At 44.7% G+C, this 14,209-nt stretch overlaps 1 protein-coding gene across 1 annotated transcript; it reads right to left on the bottom strand.

Moving 5' to 3' along the window:
- Positions 1-8,784: 8,784 nt before the first annotated feature.
- On the bottom strand, positions 8,785-13,785 carry LOC148855230 (putative disease resistance protein RGA3). The gene is given in 2 exon segments (XM_088983796.1): positions 8,785-10,656; positions 10,658-13,785. Coding segments are annotated over 2 exon segments (3,099 nt in total). The 5' UTR covers positions 13,259-13,785; the 3' UTR covers positions 8,785-10,158.
- Between the last annotated feature and the right edge of the window lie 424 nt (positions 13,786-14,209).

The following is a 14,209-nucleotide window of genomic DNA, read 5'->3' as shown; positions in this document are numbered from 1 at the left end:
TCAAACTGGCAACTCATAGTTTGTGTAATTGTGTTGTATAGTTTGTGTAATTGTGTCGTACAAGGATTCTATATATATATATATAGCCATTCAAAGACTCGACAGTGATTCAAATCGAGCTTCCATCAGTAAACTATTTTCTTATTTCTTTCAGTCGAGTTTCCTTCAGTAAATTGCTTTTTTATTCAAAGACTCGACCGTGGATCTCGTTAATGAAATTTCAGAATTCTATCTTTTAGAGTTTTGGCTTTGGCAAATTGTGTCCAACTCCGGCAACTTATGGTAGGCAGGTGATGAAGCGCGATCCGGTCAGACGTGGGCTGTCAACGACCTTGTTTCTGAACTGAATAGCATTGAACCTGAAACGGAGGAGATGAGGAAGCTCCGGGGGGAACTCGGTGTAACGGCTCCAAAGCTTAAGTTAGAATCCTTCAAAAGCAAGATAAAATCAGATAGCACAAAGTTTTGCATACCTTGTTTGTTGGGGGCAGGGGGCTCTTATAATCACTTCGCGCACTCGCTCTGAGGTCCTTGTCAGGTTGGGTATGATTACCCTTGCGTTTGTCAATTCGGTCGTCGTCCTTTCTACTGGGACAGAACCGTCACTGCCTAACTGTCTCTCTAACTGGAAATGGCGGTGGCAGGTGGTCGTTTAGAGTGTGGCCGCCAAGCGTCAGATCCCAAGTCAGTCAGGTGCGGCGCCCTCGGGCACGGACTTCCTCAGTGTCAGGCATGGTACGACTTGTTTGGTTTTGGTGCCCAGAAGGTGATGCGGAGTGGTGAGTGAGGCGAAGTTTTGAGTTCGGAGGTATCTATAGGGCAGGTCAGTTGGGCGAGGTGTATCCCGAACTGTTATAAGGCTGGCCAGTTCGGCGAGGTATATCCCGAGCTGTTACAAGGTTGGCCAATTCGGCAAGGTATATCCCGAACTGTTACAAGGTTGGCTAGTTCGGCGAGGTATATCCCGAACTGAAGGTAGGCCAGTTCGGATTACTTTCTGGTTTTGGGCCGAGGGTGAGTTCGGGCCCCCAGTAGGGAGTTCGGTCCGCTAGTGTCCCCTTGGTGTTCACGCCTTAGACTTGCTTTTTTGCCGAGCTATTTTTTTGCCACGTGTCGCATAACTGTGAGGTCGGGCCAAATCTTCCTTCATCAATTGCCCCCACTCCTCGCGCCAAGGGTCTTGCCCTGGTGCGGGGAGTTTCATGAGGTGGTAGGTGGATTTGTCCCGTCCTTCGAATCTTGACTGCGCGAGTTGCTTTTGCCAGGGTTCTTCGGTTTTAGAGAAGGCGGGGAACGTGCCTACTAATAAATGTTGATGGTTGTGACAGCGCGCATTTAAATTTCAAAAATTCGTGCCGCTGGGAATGACAGTGGGTCATTCAAACTTGAAAAAAGCGTGCCACTGCTGTACGTGCGTGGGCGGCTGTCAGGGAGACGTGTCGGTGTGACGTCGGTTTCAAGAAGGCGTACGCTGACGTTTTGCTCTTTTCGGAAAGATGTGCGCCAATCACGTCTTGATCTCATGGGACGTGCGGTCAGCGCAAATGTGGGCCGTCGAATCGTCTTTGATCTGCACGGTCGGTTCTTGGTTACTATAGCTATAAATAGTGGGGGACCCCAATTGATTTGCCACTTCTACGATTTGCCTACTGAGCTCGCGTCCAACTTTTCAGCTCGTGCCCAAGTTTTTTCAGCTCGCGTCTCGGCTGGTTACATAGCCTCCAAGGTTTTTTGGCTTGTTCCCATCTCCGGAGCCTTCAAAACTTTCTTCCGGTGAATACCTTCTGAAATCCACCTCTTTTCCTCAATGTCTAGCTTTGATAGCTCAGACGACTCTTCAAGTAGGACTGTCGTAGGTTCTACAAACCGAGCCATATCCCTCGACTGCCCCAGTGATCCTGAGGTGGAACTTGGGGACTATGAACCAGTAGGCCGAGCCGCTTCGGGCAGTTTGGCGTCTACCTCTCGCCGAGGTCGGATGCTAGACAGGTTTGGTCCCTCGACCATGACGCCTGAGGGCTTCAATCTATACTTATGTCTTACAATCTTCCTGGGGGGTATACATATTTTATTCCTTCGGGTAGTTTTCCTTGGGAACACGATCCTGATGAGATCGTGATTTTTCGAGAGCATCTCGCTGCGGGGTTGCGACTTCCTTTCCACCCCCTTCTCGTCGAAGTCGTAAACCACTTCGGTGTCACCATTGGCCAACTTCATCCGAACTCTATTCGGAACCTAGTGGGGACAATTTCCCTTTTTTGTGAGCAGAATTTCCCCTTAGACTTAGAGATATTCTCTTCCATCTTGATGCTCAAGAGACAAGCGGGTTCTCTTCCTGGGGGAAGACGGGCGTATTACCTTTCTCCTCGCCCGGGCTTCAAGCTTCTGCACGATCTTCCTAATAAGGTCCCGACATGGAAGCGGGTGGGGTGAGGCAGCTCCTGATTCAGGTGTTACTCTTGATAAAGAGACGGTGAAGGGCCTCCGGCAATGGGCACGACAAGGTTTAAAGTGTCATCACTACTTAACGGAGGCCAAGCTTATTGCGGCCGGCCTGAGTTCGGGTAGGTTTCTAGTTATGCGGTTTCTTGCTTTGTTTCTTCATTTTTTTTATGTCGAACTCGTTTCTGTAGGTGTGATGGACGCGGAGAGAACTTGTGGGGGGCGTATGTTCCAAGGTATGAAGAGGAGGAAGCAGGTCGCCAAGTGAACTCGTACCGATCTGCCCTTGGATGAGGAGCCTCAAGTTCCAGACCACACGCTGGAGGATCTGACCAAGGAGCCCGAGGTTACTCCACCGATGCATGAAGCTGTCAGGGCGCCTTACGCTGAGACCACTTATACGGGCGCTCCTACATACTCAAGTGCTCCTACTCACTCTGGGTCCGCTCATACGCGGGCTGGGCCCTCGGGTTCGGGAGCTCAAGGGGAGTTCAAGAGCGTGTTGACGCCAAACTACGCTCTTCAGAAGAGTAGGAAGACTACTTTCCCTGAGGAGATCGCGGCATGGATCGATCTTCCTTTGAATCAGGTCGCCTGCCGCGCCGTAACACATGCTATGGTGGTAAGTCAGATTCCGTCTGCCTTTTTCATTTTCTGTCACTTTTGTTGTTATTGCTCACTTGTTTCTTTTGGTAGGTGAATTCTTTAATTCATGCCTTAGCAGCCCAAGTGGAGAGGAGCTCGCGACAGGAGCGAGCTGCTAAGGCTGCCGCCCATGCTATTGAAGAGGCTTTCTGTGCTGCAGAGGCGAATACCCGAGCTGCTGAGGCGGCCGCTTATGCTGCCGAAGGGGCTGCTCGCGTCGCAATGGCCAGGCAGGCAAGGTCTCAGTGTGACGCCGAGGCCATGGGGGTAGTTGTCAAGCACATGGCGGACTTGAAGTTGGATTTGTAGCATCAAGTTGAATATCTTCAGGAGGACATCAGGGAGAAAAAACAGATTTTTTCCCAAGGCATTGAAGACGCCAAGAAGAAGGTCGTTGAAGACTACATTTCCTCTCCGCGTTTTGACAATCTGATGGTGGATTCTTACAGAAGGGGGTTCAAACTGAGCAGGTGGATGATCTGGAACACGTACCCCGACCTCGATGTTAGTGCCATATCCACTTCGCGTATAACTCAGGAGATGGCCAATGCTGCCGATGGCGAGCCGGACTCTGAAGGAGAGGCAGGGCCTTCGGGTGTTGTTGAAGTGCCTTCTGATGGCGAAGAAGTAGCTCCGAGCATGTAAATTTTTTTTTTTTTTTGTAAGTCTCTTTTGATGGCCAATGCACTCTTGTTTCTTTCAACGGAATAGATAATCTTTTTGCCCAAGTGTTCATTTTCCCTGAACTGATTCTTTGTCGAACTGAATATGCTACTTTCTTGTTCGGGTTATTATACTTCCGCAACCTATTTTGCCGTGAAGGCTTTTGCAGCAAACTGATTTTTTGCCGAGCTGATAATATGCCTAACTTTTCTTTGCTTGTTTACGCCGAGGTTCCTCTTGGCTCTGCATCGTGGCCCATAGGACCTGATTTCGTTCACTTCGCTTAGCGGTTTATAGGTAGTATCGCCTTAAGTTCACGATGTTCCACGCTCGAAGTACTTGTTTGCCTTCCAAGGTTTCGAGTTCGTATGCCCCCCCGAGCGCTCTCTTTACTTTATAGGTCCCTTCCCAGTTTGGTCCAAGTCTGCCCACGCCGAGTTCGGGCACCATAATCTTACGAAGGACCAGGTCGCCGACTCGGAAGCTTCGTTGCTTTACTCTGGCATTGTAGTAGCGAGCTACCTGCTGCTGGTATGCCGCTGCCCGGATGTGCGCGAAGTCCCTTACCTCGTCTAATAAGTCAAGGTTGGTACGTAACTGATCTCCGTTTGTCCGATCGTCGTATGTTTCTAGTCGCAATGTTGGTACTTCGATTTCCGTCGGGATCACTGCTTCAGTGCCGTAGGTGAGGTTGAAGGGGGTTTCTCCCGTGGCGGTTTTTTTTGTAGTTCGGTGAGCCCACAAGACACTTGGTAGCTCTTCGGCCCACAATCCCTTAGCTCGATCCAGACGTGCTTTCAGTCCGCGTAGGATGGCTCTGTTCATTACTTCCGTCTGACCATTTGCCTGCGGGTGCGCGACTGATGTGAAGTTTTGCCGAATCCCCATGTTCTGGCACCACTCTTGGAACTTGATATCCTCGAATTGCTTGTCGTTGTCGGAAATTAGTACTAGAGGTAACCCGAAGCGACATACTATGTTCTTCCAAAAGAAGTTCTGTATGTTTCAGGCCGTAATAATTGCCAGAGGTTCGGCTTCTATCCACTTCGTAAAGTAATCTACTGCAACGACTAGGAATTTTCTTCCACCTAATGCTGGTGGGAATGGCCCCAGGAGGTCAATGCCCCATTGTGCAAAGGGCCACGGGCTGGCGAGGTATTTGAGGTCAAAGGAAGGTTGATGGTGGATATTGGCGTGCTTCTGACACTTGTCGCATTTTCTGACGAGCTCGACAGCTTCTGCCTTCATCATTGGCCAATAGTATCCTTGTCGAAGTGCTTTTTGGGCGAGTACTCTGACCCCTAAGTGTCCGTCGCACAGGCCTTCATGAGTGTCGCGAAGTACGAACTCGGCTTCGGCAGGTCGCAGGCAACGCAAGTAGGGGAGCGTGTAGGACCGTCGGTATAACCATTCGTCTATTATGATGTATTTGGCTGCCTGGCGCTGCACCCTCTTGGCCGCATTGCGTTATGCAGGGAGGGTTCCATCCATCAATAAGCTCGCGAGTGGGTCGATCCAGCTCAGCGCTGCTTCCAGGATGGGAGCGACCTCCTCTGTCCCCCCGAGAATACTAGGCCAAGGTAATTCCTCTATGTACACGGTTCTCATGTTGTTGTGACTTGTGCTGGCTAACCGGGACAGAGTGTCGGCCTCAGTGTTCTCTGACCTTGGGATTTGCCTAATGAAGTGTGATTGGAAGTTGAGCAGGGCCTCTTTTACTTTCGCCAAATATGCGATCATGGAGAGCTCGCGTGCTTCATACTCGCCTATAACTTGGTTGGCCACGAGCTGGGAATCGCTGCAGATGACCAAGTGCTTTGCCTTTACCTTTCGCGCTAGGTCCAGCCCAGCTATCAGTGCTTCGTACTCTGCCTCATTGTTGGATGCTGCGAACTCAAAGCGTAGTGCGTATTCTAATTTTGTGCCGCCCGAGCCGCATAAGACTATTCCAGCCCCGCTACCTTGCTGGTTCGAGAAACCATCCACGTGAAGGATCCAGGGCTCCTCATCCCAGTTTGCGTTTCGCCTGACCAGGAGAGATGCCACACTGGCTGCTACTTCACGAGGTTTAGACTCTATTGGCTTGGGAGCTCCGGGTTCGCCCGAACTGGGGACCTCGGGCTCGACCTGTAGGGCTTCGTGGCTAAAAGTGCATTCGGCGATAAAATCCGCCAAAGCTTGGGCCTTAATAGCAGTTCTTGCCTTGTACTGGAGGTCGTAATTGCTGAGTTTGATGGCCCATTTCGTTAGTCGACCAAAAACCTCGGGTTTGAGTCAAACTTGTCTCAGAGGTTTGTCAGTCAGGACGATGACGGTGTGAGCCTGGAAGTATGGGCAGAGTTTCCGAGCTGCTGTCACCAGTGCGTATGCTAGCTTTTCTATCTACGGGTACCTTGTCTCTACTCCCTGCAAAATTTTACTAACATAATAGATGGGTCGCTGGACCTGGTCTGTTTCTTTTATTAGTACCGAACTGACCACCTCATTGCTTGCCGAGAGGTACAGTTCTAAGACCTCGCCCTCCTCAGGCCGGGCTAAGGTCGGCACACTAGCGAGGTAACCTTTTAGCTCGTCAAACGCGAGCTGGCAGTCCTGGGTCCACTCGAACCCTTTGCCTTTGAAGAAAGGTAGGCAGCGATCTGCTGATTTGGACATGAAGCGGGTTAGAGTGGCTATGCGGCCATTTAGCCTCTGAACTTCTTTTACTTTCCGAGGTGGTCTCATATCTAGAATGGCTTTTACCTTGTCCGGGTTAGCCTCAATACCGCGCCGATTGACAATGTAGCCTAGGAATTTGCCCGAGGTGACGCCGAAGACACATTTATTGGGGTTCAATTTCATGCTAAACTGACGCAGGATTTGGAAGACAGAATCTAAGTCTTGTATTAATTCTTGTAAAACTGTGTCTTGACGACACGGGCTGTCAACGACCTTGCTTCTGAACTGAATAGCAGGGAACCTGAAACGGAGGAGATGAGGAAGCTCCGGGGGGAACCCGGTGTAACGGCTCCAAAGCTTAAGTTAGAATCCTTCAAAAGCAAGATAAAACCAGATAGCGCAAAGTTTTGCATACCTTATTTGTTGGGGGCAGGGGGCTCTTATAATCACTTCTCGCACTCGCTCTGAGGTCCTTGTCAGGTCGGGTATGATTACCCTTGCGTTTGTCAATTCGGTCGTCGTCCTTTCTGCTGGGACAGAACCGTCACTGCCTAACCGTCTCTCTAACTAGAGATGGCAGTGTCAGTGGCGATGGCAGGTGGCCGTTTAGAGTGTGGCCGACAAGCGTCAGATCCCAAGTCAGTCAGGTGCGGCGCCCTCGGGCACGGACTTCCTCAGTGTCAGGCATGGTACGACTTGTTTGGTTTTGGTGCCCAGAAGGTGATGCGGAGTGGTGAGTGAGGCGAAGTTTTGAGTTCGGAGGTATCTATAGGGCAGGTCAGTTTGGCGAGGTGTATCCCGAACTGTTATAAGGCTGGCCAGTTCGGCGAGGTATATCCCGAGCTGTTACAAGGTTGGCCAATTCGGCAAGGTATATCCCGAACTGTTACAAGGTTGGCTAGTTCGGCGAGGTATATCCCGAACTGAAGGTAGGCCAGTTCAGATTACTTTCTGGTTTTGGGCCGAGGGTGAGTTCGGGCCCCCAGTAGGGAGTTCGGTCCGCTAGTGTCCCCTTGGTGTTCACGCCTTAGACTTGCTTTTTTGCCGAGCTATTTTTTTGCCACGTGTCGCATAACTGTGAGGTCGGGCCAAATCTTCCTTCATCAGCAGGTACCGTATCATTTGGCGTTGTGCTTTGCTAGATCTGGTATGCACAATTGGTGAGCGTCGAGAACAAGAGAGGTGTGTCACTATTCAACTCCTCTGTTTTCGTCATAGAAGGCATGAAGAAAGGCCCTACGGCGGGAAGGGAAGATGGAAGGAAATAGAGGAGAAATGGAAATCGGGAGGAGAAATTGTTCTTGTCACCTCCGCTCTCCTCTTTGTCTCAAGGTTGAGGAGGATGAATAATTCACAAAATGGATATTTTAGGAATTTTAAGAAAATTGCCAATGACGTAATGTCACATGTAAGCTGAGTGTGACCGAAGGCAAGGGAGGTTTTAGATAATTGCCTGAAACAATAGAGGTACTTTAAGATAATATATGAATAATAAGGGTAGAGTTAGTTAATTAGCTAGGCAGTAGGAGTAATTTAAGAAATTTTTCAGGAAACAATATGAAATTTATGAACAACGAAAAAAAGAGAGTTAAAGTTCCATCTTTATCTTTGAACAATTGATAAGAAAGACAAATTTGAAAAATAATTAATTTAAAAAGGAGATTGGTAGAATTTAGAGTAGTGATTGATACGTAGAAAAAATTTGAGAAATAAACATTTTGATCAAAATTAAATTGTATGGTATTTTGGACATTTTTGCATAGAACTTAGATTTTAATAGGAGTATACTTGCAACTATTTCAAAAAGTTAAAGAGAGATAAATGATTGCAAGTACCAAACTTAAGGGGAAGTTTCAGAAAACTTAAGAAAGTTCAGGGAAGTTTCAGCAATCTATCCCAAGTAATGAGACGGTTGAAGTGATCTAGACCTGTCCGCTACAAATAAGTATTGCTTGATGATTAGTAGCAATAAAAATAATAAATTATTACTTATCAAATAGAAAATTAATTAATGATACGTTTATTCCGCTAGGGCACGTGCAGCAGTTATAAACGGCTATTAATTAATAATAATTAACACTAATTCATTAAGGAAATTTTTATTAATTAACAGAAATTGAGAAGTTGAAAATAATTATCAGAAAACTAATTATATTAAGTAACAGTAATTAACAAAATTAATGATCAACAATGATTGTAGAAATTATTCACAGGAAAAATCATTGACATTTATATAAACATAATTTCGTATTTTCTCTTAACAGTGATTATAGATAACAATTAATTATTGTAAGTACTTACTGCAATTAATAAAAAATAGCGGGTAAAAGTGTCTTTTGCACTTTGATTTGTGTAGATGTTAAAAAATTATTCAAAATCAATATAAAGATTACCCCAAAGTTATACCTCCACAAAATTTGTATACATCTGATCAACATTTCAACGGCTCAGGTTGAATGGGTTTTGACCAAATCATCATTTTTTTATTAAATTAGGGTTTTAGGAAAGCCAGACATGGAATTGTGACCAGGTTTTGGTTTGAATTGAACCACTGGGGTCAACAATGGGTCCGAATTAAAACACTGAAATTTACACTACATTAGTTAATTTACTGTAATAATTTTAATTAGCCACAAAATATAAAATTACTGTAATTAACAATAACTTATCAAAATTAATTAATTAATTATTTATTTATTTACACTAGCAATTAGATTTCATTTAATCCATTCGATCTTATGGTTTGATTTTGCCTTTTCCCATGCATTTCAGGGGGACAAAGTATTATTAATTAATAATGTTACTTTTTTATAAAAAATAAAATTAATAATGTTACTTCGTCGTCTGCAATTCTTCTTTTTGGCTAGACAAACAAATCAATTCATTCATCAGTCTGCAAAAACAGGGTCTGAAAAATTCTCAACTTGCCGCGCCACTGCAAGTTCTATCCCTTGTTTTTTGTTTTCTCTCTCCCTCCGAATTTGTAATCCAATCTCTCCTTCCGAATCCGCAATCCAACCCTCCTATCTGCACGGCTGCAGCCCCTGAATGCCGCTGCAAGAAGATCTTATGATGATGGAGCTACCTTCAGGTGTAAATTTGAGTTTTGCTATGGGTGAATCGACATCTAGCTTTTTAAATTTTATTATTTTGTTAAAACCCGACCAATCCTTGCCCTGTTCCTCTCTCTTTCTCTCGCTCCCTCACTTCCTGCCTCTGCTCTCCTTGTTATTTTGTTAAAACCCACCAATCGGATTTGTGCTTTCTGGTAGAGTAGTAAGGCCACTACACTGCTTTAATCGTATGGTTTTGAGCTCAATCCAATAGGGGCGGGTTCGAGGTTGCAGCAACGCTGCCGGTTGGAGGATTGGGTTGCCGACTCAGAGGAAGAGAGGAGAAGAAGAAACAGAAGAGAGAGAGAGAGAGAGAGAGAGAAGTGGGGAGCTCAGCACGCCACCGTCACCGGTGGATAGTAGACCGGAGGAGGCAGGAAGAGCGAGAGAAAGAAAGAGGAACCGATTCAAAATTTTACAAAATAATAAAGCATTACGTTTGGGCCAAAATGGACGTTAACCGTTACCAATCAACCATTTCCAGAGTTTTTTCTGCAACCACGATGAGCTTTTTTCAGAACAAATAGGGAAAATTTGTCTAGATGGTTTTGGCAACAAGAATATTCCCACACAACTAAGCGAAGTAAAAATAGTTTTTGAGTAAAGAAGAATATAATTACTTACCTCGTTAAACTCCTCAGTAGTAAGGAAAAGGTGAAGCTTGCTGCTGCCTAGAGAAAACTTCTAAGTGGGGGATGTGTGCTATTTTGGCCCAATCTTGTCCTCCATCTTGGCATCGGCGGTGTAGTTTACGGCACTCAACGATAACCAAAGAACGAAGACTCTTCGGCAGGCCCTCTTCTGGCAATGATGTTATATTATCACACTCGGCGATCTTCAGTTCCTGAAGGGAGGATAGGTGGTGCAGTCCTTTGGGTAAGGACCTGAGACTCGAACATTTATTTATCTCTAAACGCTTGAGCATTGGGGGCAGCGCTATCTGTGCTGCTGAAAATGATATCAGTTGCTTACATTCGTTAATTATCAAATCCTCGAGGGAGGTGAGTCTGTGTAATTCTTTGGACAAAGATGTGAGACTCCAGCAGCTGTTGATTTGTAAGGTTCTGTAACCCGACATCGTCTGACAAAGATGTAAGTTCACTGAACCCTTCAAGAACAAAATTTTGAAGTGATTGTGCCTAGTGTCGTAACATTGCCGGGGGCAGGGATGTCGGTGTTTCAAAGTAAGAGATGTTCAGGGAGGACAGGGAAGAGCATTGATGGACTGAAGTCAATATCCTCTCGTCACAATTCTCTAACGTTAGGTTGCGAACTGAAGGAAGCTTCGGCAGACCAGTCAAAGCTTCGCAGTCAACTATGGATACTGCTTTTACAGTGAGAAGGATCTGGGGCAGTTTCCTTAGTCTCGGGCATTGTGAGATTCTAAGCTTTTGGAGGCAAGGAAATCCATCTTCTCCAGCTCCACGCCATTCCTCTAATGAGTCCATCTTTGCTATTGTTAAGATTTCTAGCGCAGGTAGTTGTCCAAGAGGTGGGAGGAATTTGCATTGCCTGCAGGCAATGAGTGAAAACGAGGTCAATTTATTAAATCCCAACAACTCTGTCATCATCCAGTTTGGAAATCTTGAACCCCTATAGCCATTGACAGTGAGACCCTTGAGACCCGCGTGAGGTCGTAGGCCATCAAATACAGCTTCTTCTCCTAAATTTCCAATTCCCTCACCCCATGTCAGCTCCAATCTATCCAGCCTTGCCTTGTTCTTCAAATTCGCCGCCTCCACCTCCTCAACACGGACAACATTCTCTAGGTTGCAAATCCGAAGCTCTCCCTGGAGATGCTTCAATTTTTTCAGTTCTCCTACCTTGAAACCATAGTCCTGTCCTATAAAAACATGTGACAATGTCCTAAGAAAGGTTAACTTCCCAATGCCAGCTGGTGTATAGTCGAAACAAGTTGCTTTCATCGTCATATGCCGGAGGTTGATCAAGTCTCCAATGTTGTTAGGCAAACCATCAAGGCACTCGCAATTATCGAGTATCAATGTTTGCAAAGTGAGCAAGTTACATGTAGATTCTGGTAGCTCTGTAATGCCAGTGGAGCTCAAGTTTAGATAACGTAGATGTTTCAGATTGCCAATGGAATCTGGCAATGATTCAATAGTAGAACCAGTAAGATTCAACACCCGTAAGCATCTCAAGGCTTCAAACAAGTCACGAGGAACCCGTCCAAGATCATGCTTAAAAAGATTTGTTAGTGATAAAAATGTGGACAACCCCTTACACTTATAGAAGTACTCTTTGTTCACCGAATCCAAGTAAACAACCAATGACAGATGACGAGCTTTCTTAGAGATATCTGAGGACTTGTTTCTCTCCATCCTGAAACAAGTTCCCCTCGAGACTGATTGAGCTAAATCGTGCATGAGGTCATGCATCACATATGTTGATTGTTTTGTAGAGCGTTGAAAGAATGATCTATGCAACAATTCATCAAAGTATTTGCCAGCAATTTCTTCCATTCTGTCGTCTTGTTCAGAGGGAATAAAACCCTCTGCCATCCAAAGCAGGACTAGAGTTTCCTTCTGAAATTCATAGTCTTCATGAAACAAAGAGCAATATGAGAAACACAACTTCAGATGTGGGGGAAGATGATGATAACTCAAACTAAGAGCTGGCAAAATATCATCTTCCTCCAAATCCCACATCCTACTTTCCAGAATGGATTTCCATTGCTTCTTATCTGACTCACCACAAAGAAGACCTCCAAGTGTCTTTACTGCCAAAGGCAGCCCCTTGCATTTTTCAACAATTTCTTTGCCAATTGTTTTTAAGCTTTGATCTACATCAAAGTTCTCATCCAGAAATGCTCGTTTTTTGAACAATGACCAACAATCTTCGCTTGACAAACCTTCCAGGAAAAGTGTTTCTATCGCACCCATGATGGATGAAACTTTTTGACTCCTAGTTGTCACTAAAATTCTACTTCCTTTTCCAGCAACACTGAATGGAACTCGCAGGGAATCCCAATAACGACGATTTTCATTCCATACATCATCCAAGACAAGGAAAAACCTCTCGCCCCTTAGTTTAGTTTTAAGTTTACACTGAAGGGGATCTAGATCTTCCAAATTACATTTTTTCCCAGTTGCTGACACAAGAATTGCTTTGGTCAATCTTTCGATATTAAAACTTTCGGAGACACAAACCCATGCTTTTATTTTAAAATTGTTTTCTATATCTGGGTCATTGTAGACAAGTTGAGCAAGAGTCGTCTTGCCAAGACCCCCCATTCCGTATATAGCAAAGACGGCAACCTCCTTTCTATTATACTGATCAGACAACAACAATTTTCTCATATAATTTAGATCTTCTCTCCTACCGAAAATATCAGATTCGTCGACCACAGAACTACTCTTGGGTCTGGAGTCTATAAATGAAACGTTTCTTAATCTCCTTTCTATTTCATTTGACCCCGTATCAACTGACCCCATGAAACAGAAATAGTGAGGCCGGAGCTTATATTCGATTTCGACTAACTTCTCTTTGATTTCAATTATTGTCGGTGCAATTCTATGTTGATGCAAAATTTGATTTTCATTGAAAGAAAAATAGAAGTATTGGCACACCTGTCTCTTCGAGCTACTTAGATTTTTTTCCTCGTCCAATCTCAGTCGGTATACTTGGTAGATGAACTCGTCCAATATGTAATCAGCATCGTAAGTCGCTTCTCGAAAATCTCCAAGGAGAATCTTCACCAGCTCATCCTTTATCTGCATCTCCTCCACAACAATGAGTATTGAATGAATTCGCTTAAGCACCTCTGAGAGTTCGTCAAGCTGCTCTTTGACTCTCCATCGTCCGCTAGTGTCCCCTTGGTGTTCACGCCTTAGACTTGCTTTTTTGCCGAGCTATTTTTTTGCCACGTGTCGCATAACTGTGAGGTCGGGCCAAATCTTCCTTCATCAGCAGGTACCGTATCATTTGGCGTTGTGCTTTGCTAGATCTGGTATGCACAATTGGTGAGCGTCGAGAACAAGAGAGGTGTGTCACTATTCAACTCCTCTGTTTTCGTCATAGAAGGCATGAAGAAAGGCCCTACGGCGGGAAGGGAAGATGGAAGGAAATAGAGGAGAAATGGAAATCGGGAGGAGAAATTGTTCTTGTCACCTCCGCTCTCCTCTTTGTCTCAAGGTTGAGGAGGATGAATAATTCACAAAATGGATATTTTAGGAATTTTAAGAAAATTGCCAATGACGTAATGTCACATGTAAGCTGAGTGTGACCGAAGGCAAGGGAGGTTTTAGATAATTGCCTGAAACAATAGAGGTACTTTAAGATAATATATGAATAATAAGGGTAGAGTTAGTTAATTAGCTAGGCAGTAGGAGTAATTTAAGAAATTTTTCAGGAAACAATATGAAATTTATGAACAACGAAAAAAAGAGAGTTAAAGTTCCATCTTTATCTTTGAACAATTGATAAGAAAGACAAATTTGAAAAATAATTAATTTAAAAAGGAGATTGGTAGAATTTAGAGTAGTGATTGATACGTAGAAAAAATTTGAGAAATAAACATTTTGATCAAAATTAAATTGTATGGTATTTTGGACATTTTTGCATAGAACTTAGATTTTAATAGGAGTATACTTGCAACTATTTCAAAAAGTTAAAGAGAGATAAATGATTGCAAGTACCAAACTTAAGGGGAAGTTTCAGAAAACTTAAGA

The sequence above is a fragment of the Nelumbo lutea genome, chromosome 4 (assembly GCF_056320005.1).
Source record: "Nelumbo lutea isolate HS-2025 chromosome 4, American lotus-T2T, whole genome shotgun sequence".
Lineage (NCBI taxonomy): Eukaryota > Viridiplantae > Streptophyta > Magnoliopsida > Proteales > Nelumbonaceae > Nelumbo > Nelumbo lutea.
This window is presented reverse-complemented; position numbering and strand designations above follow the sequence as displayed.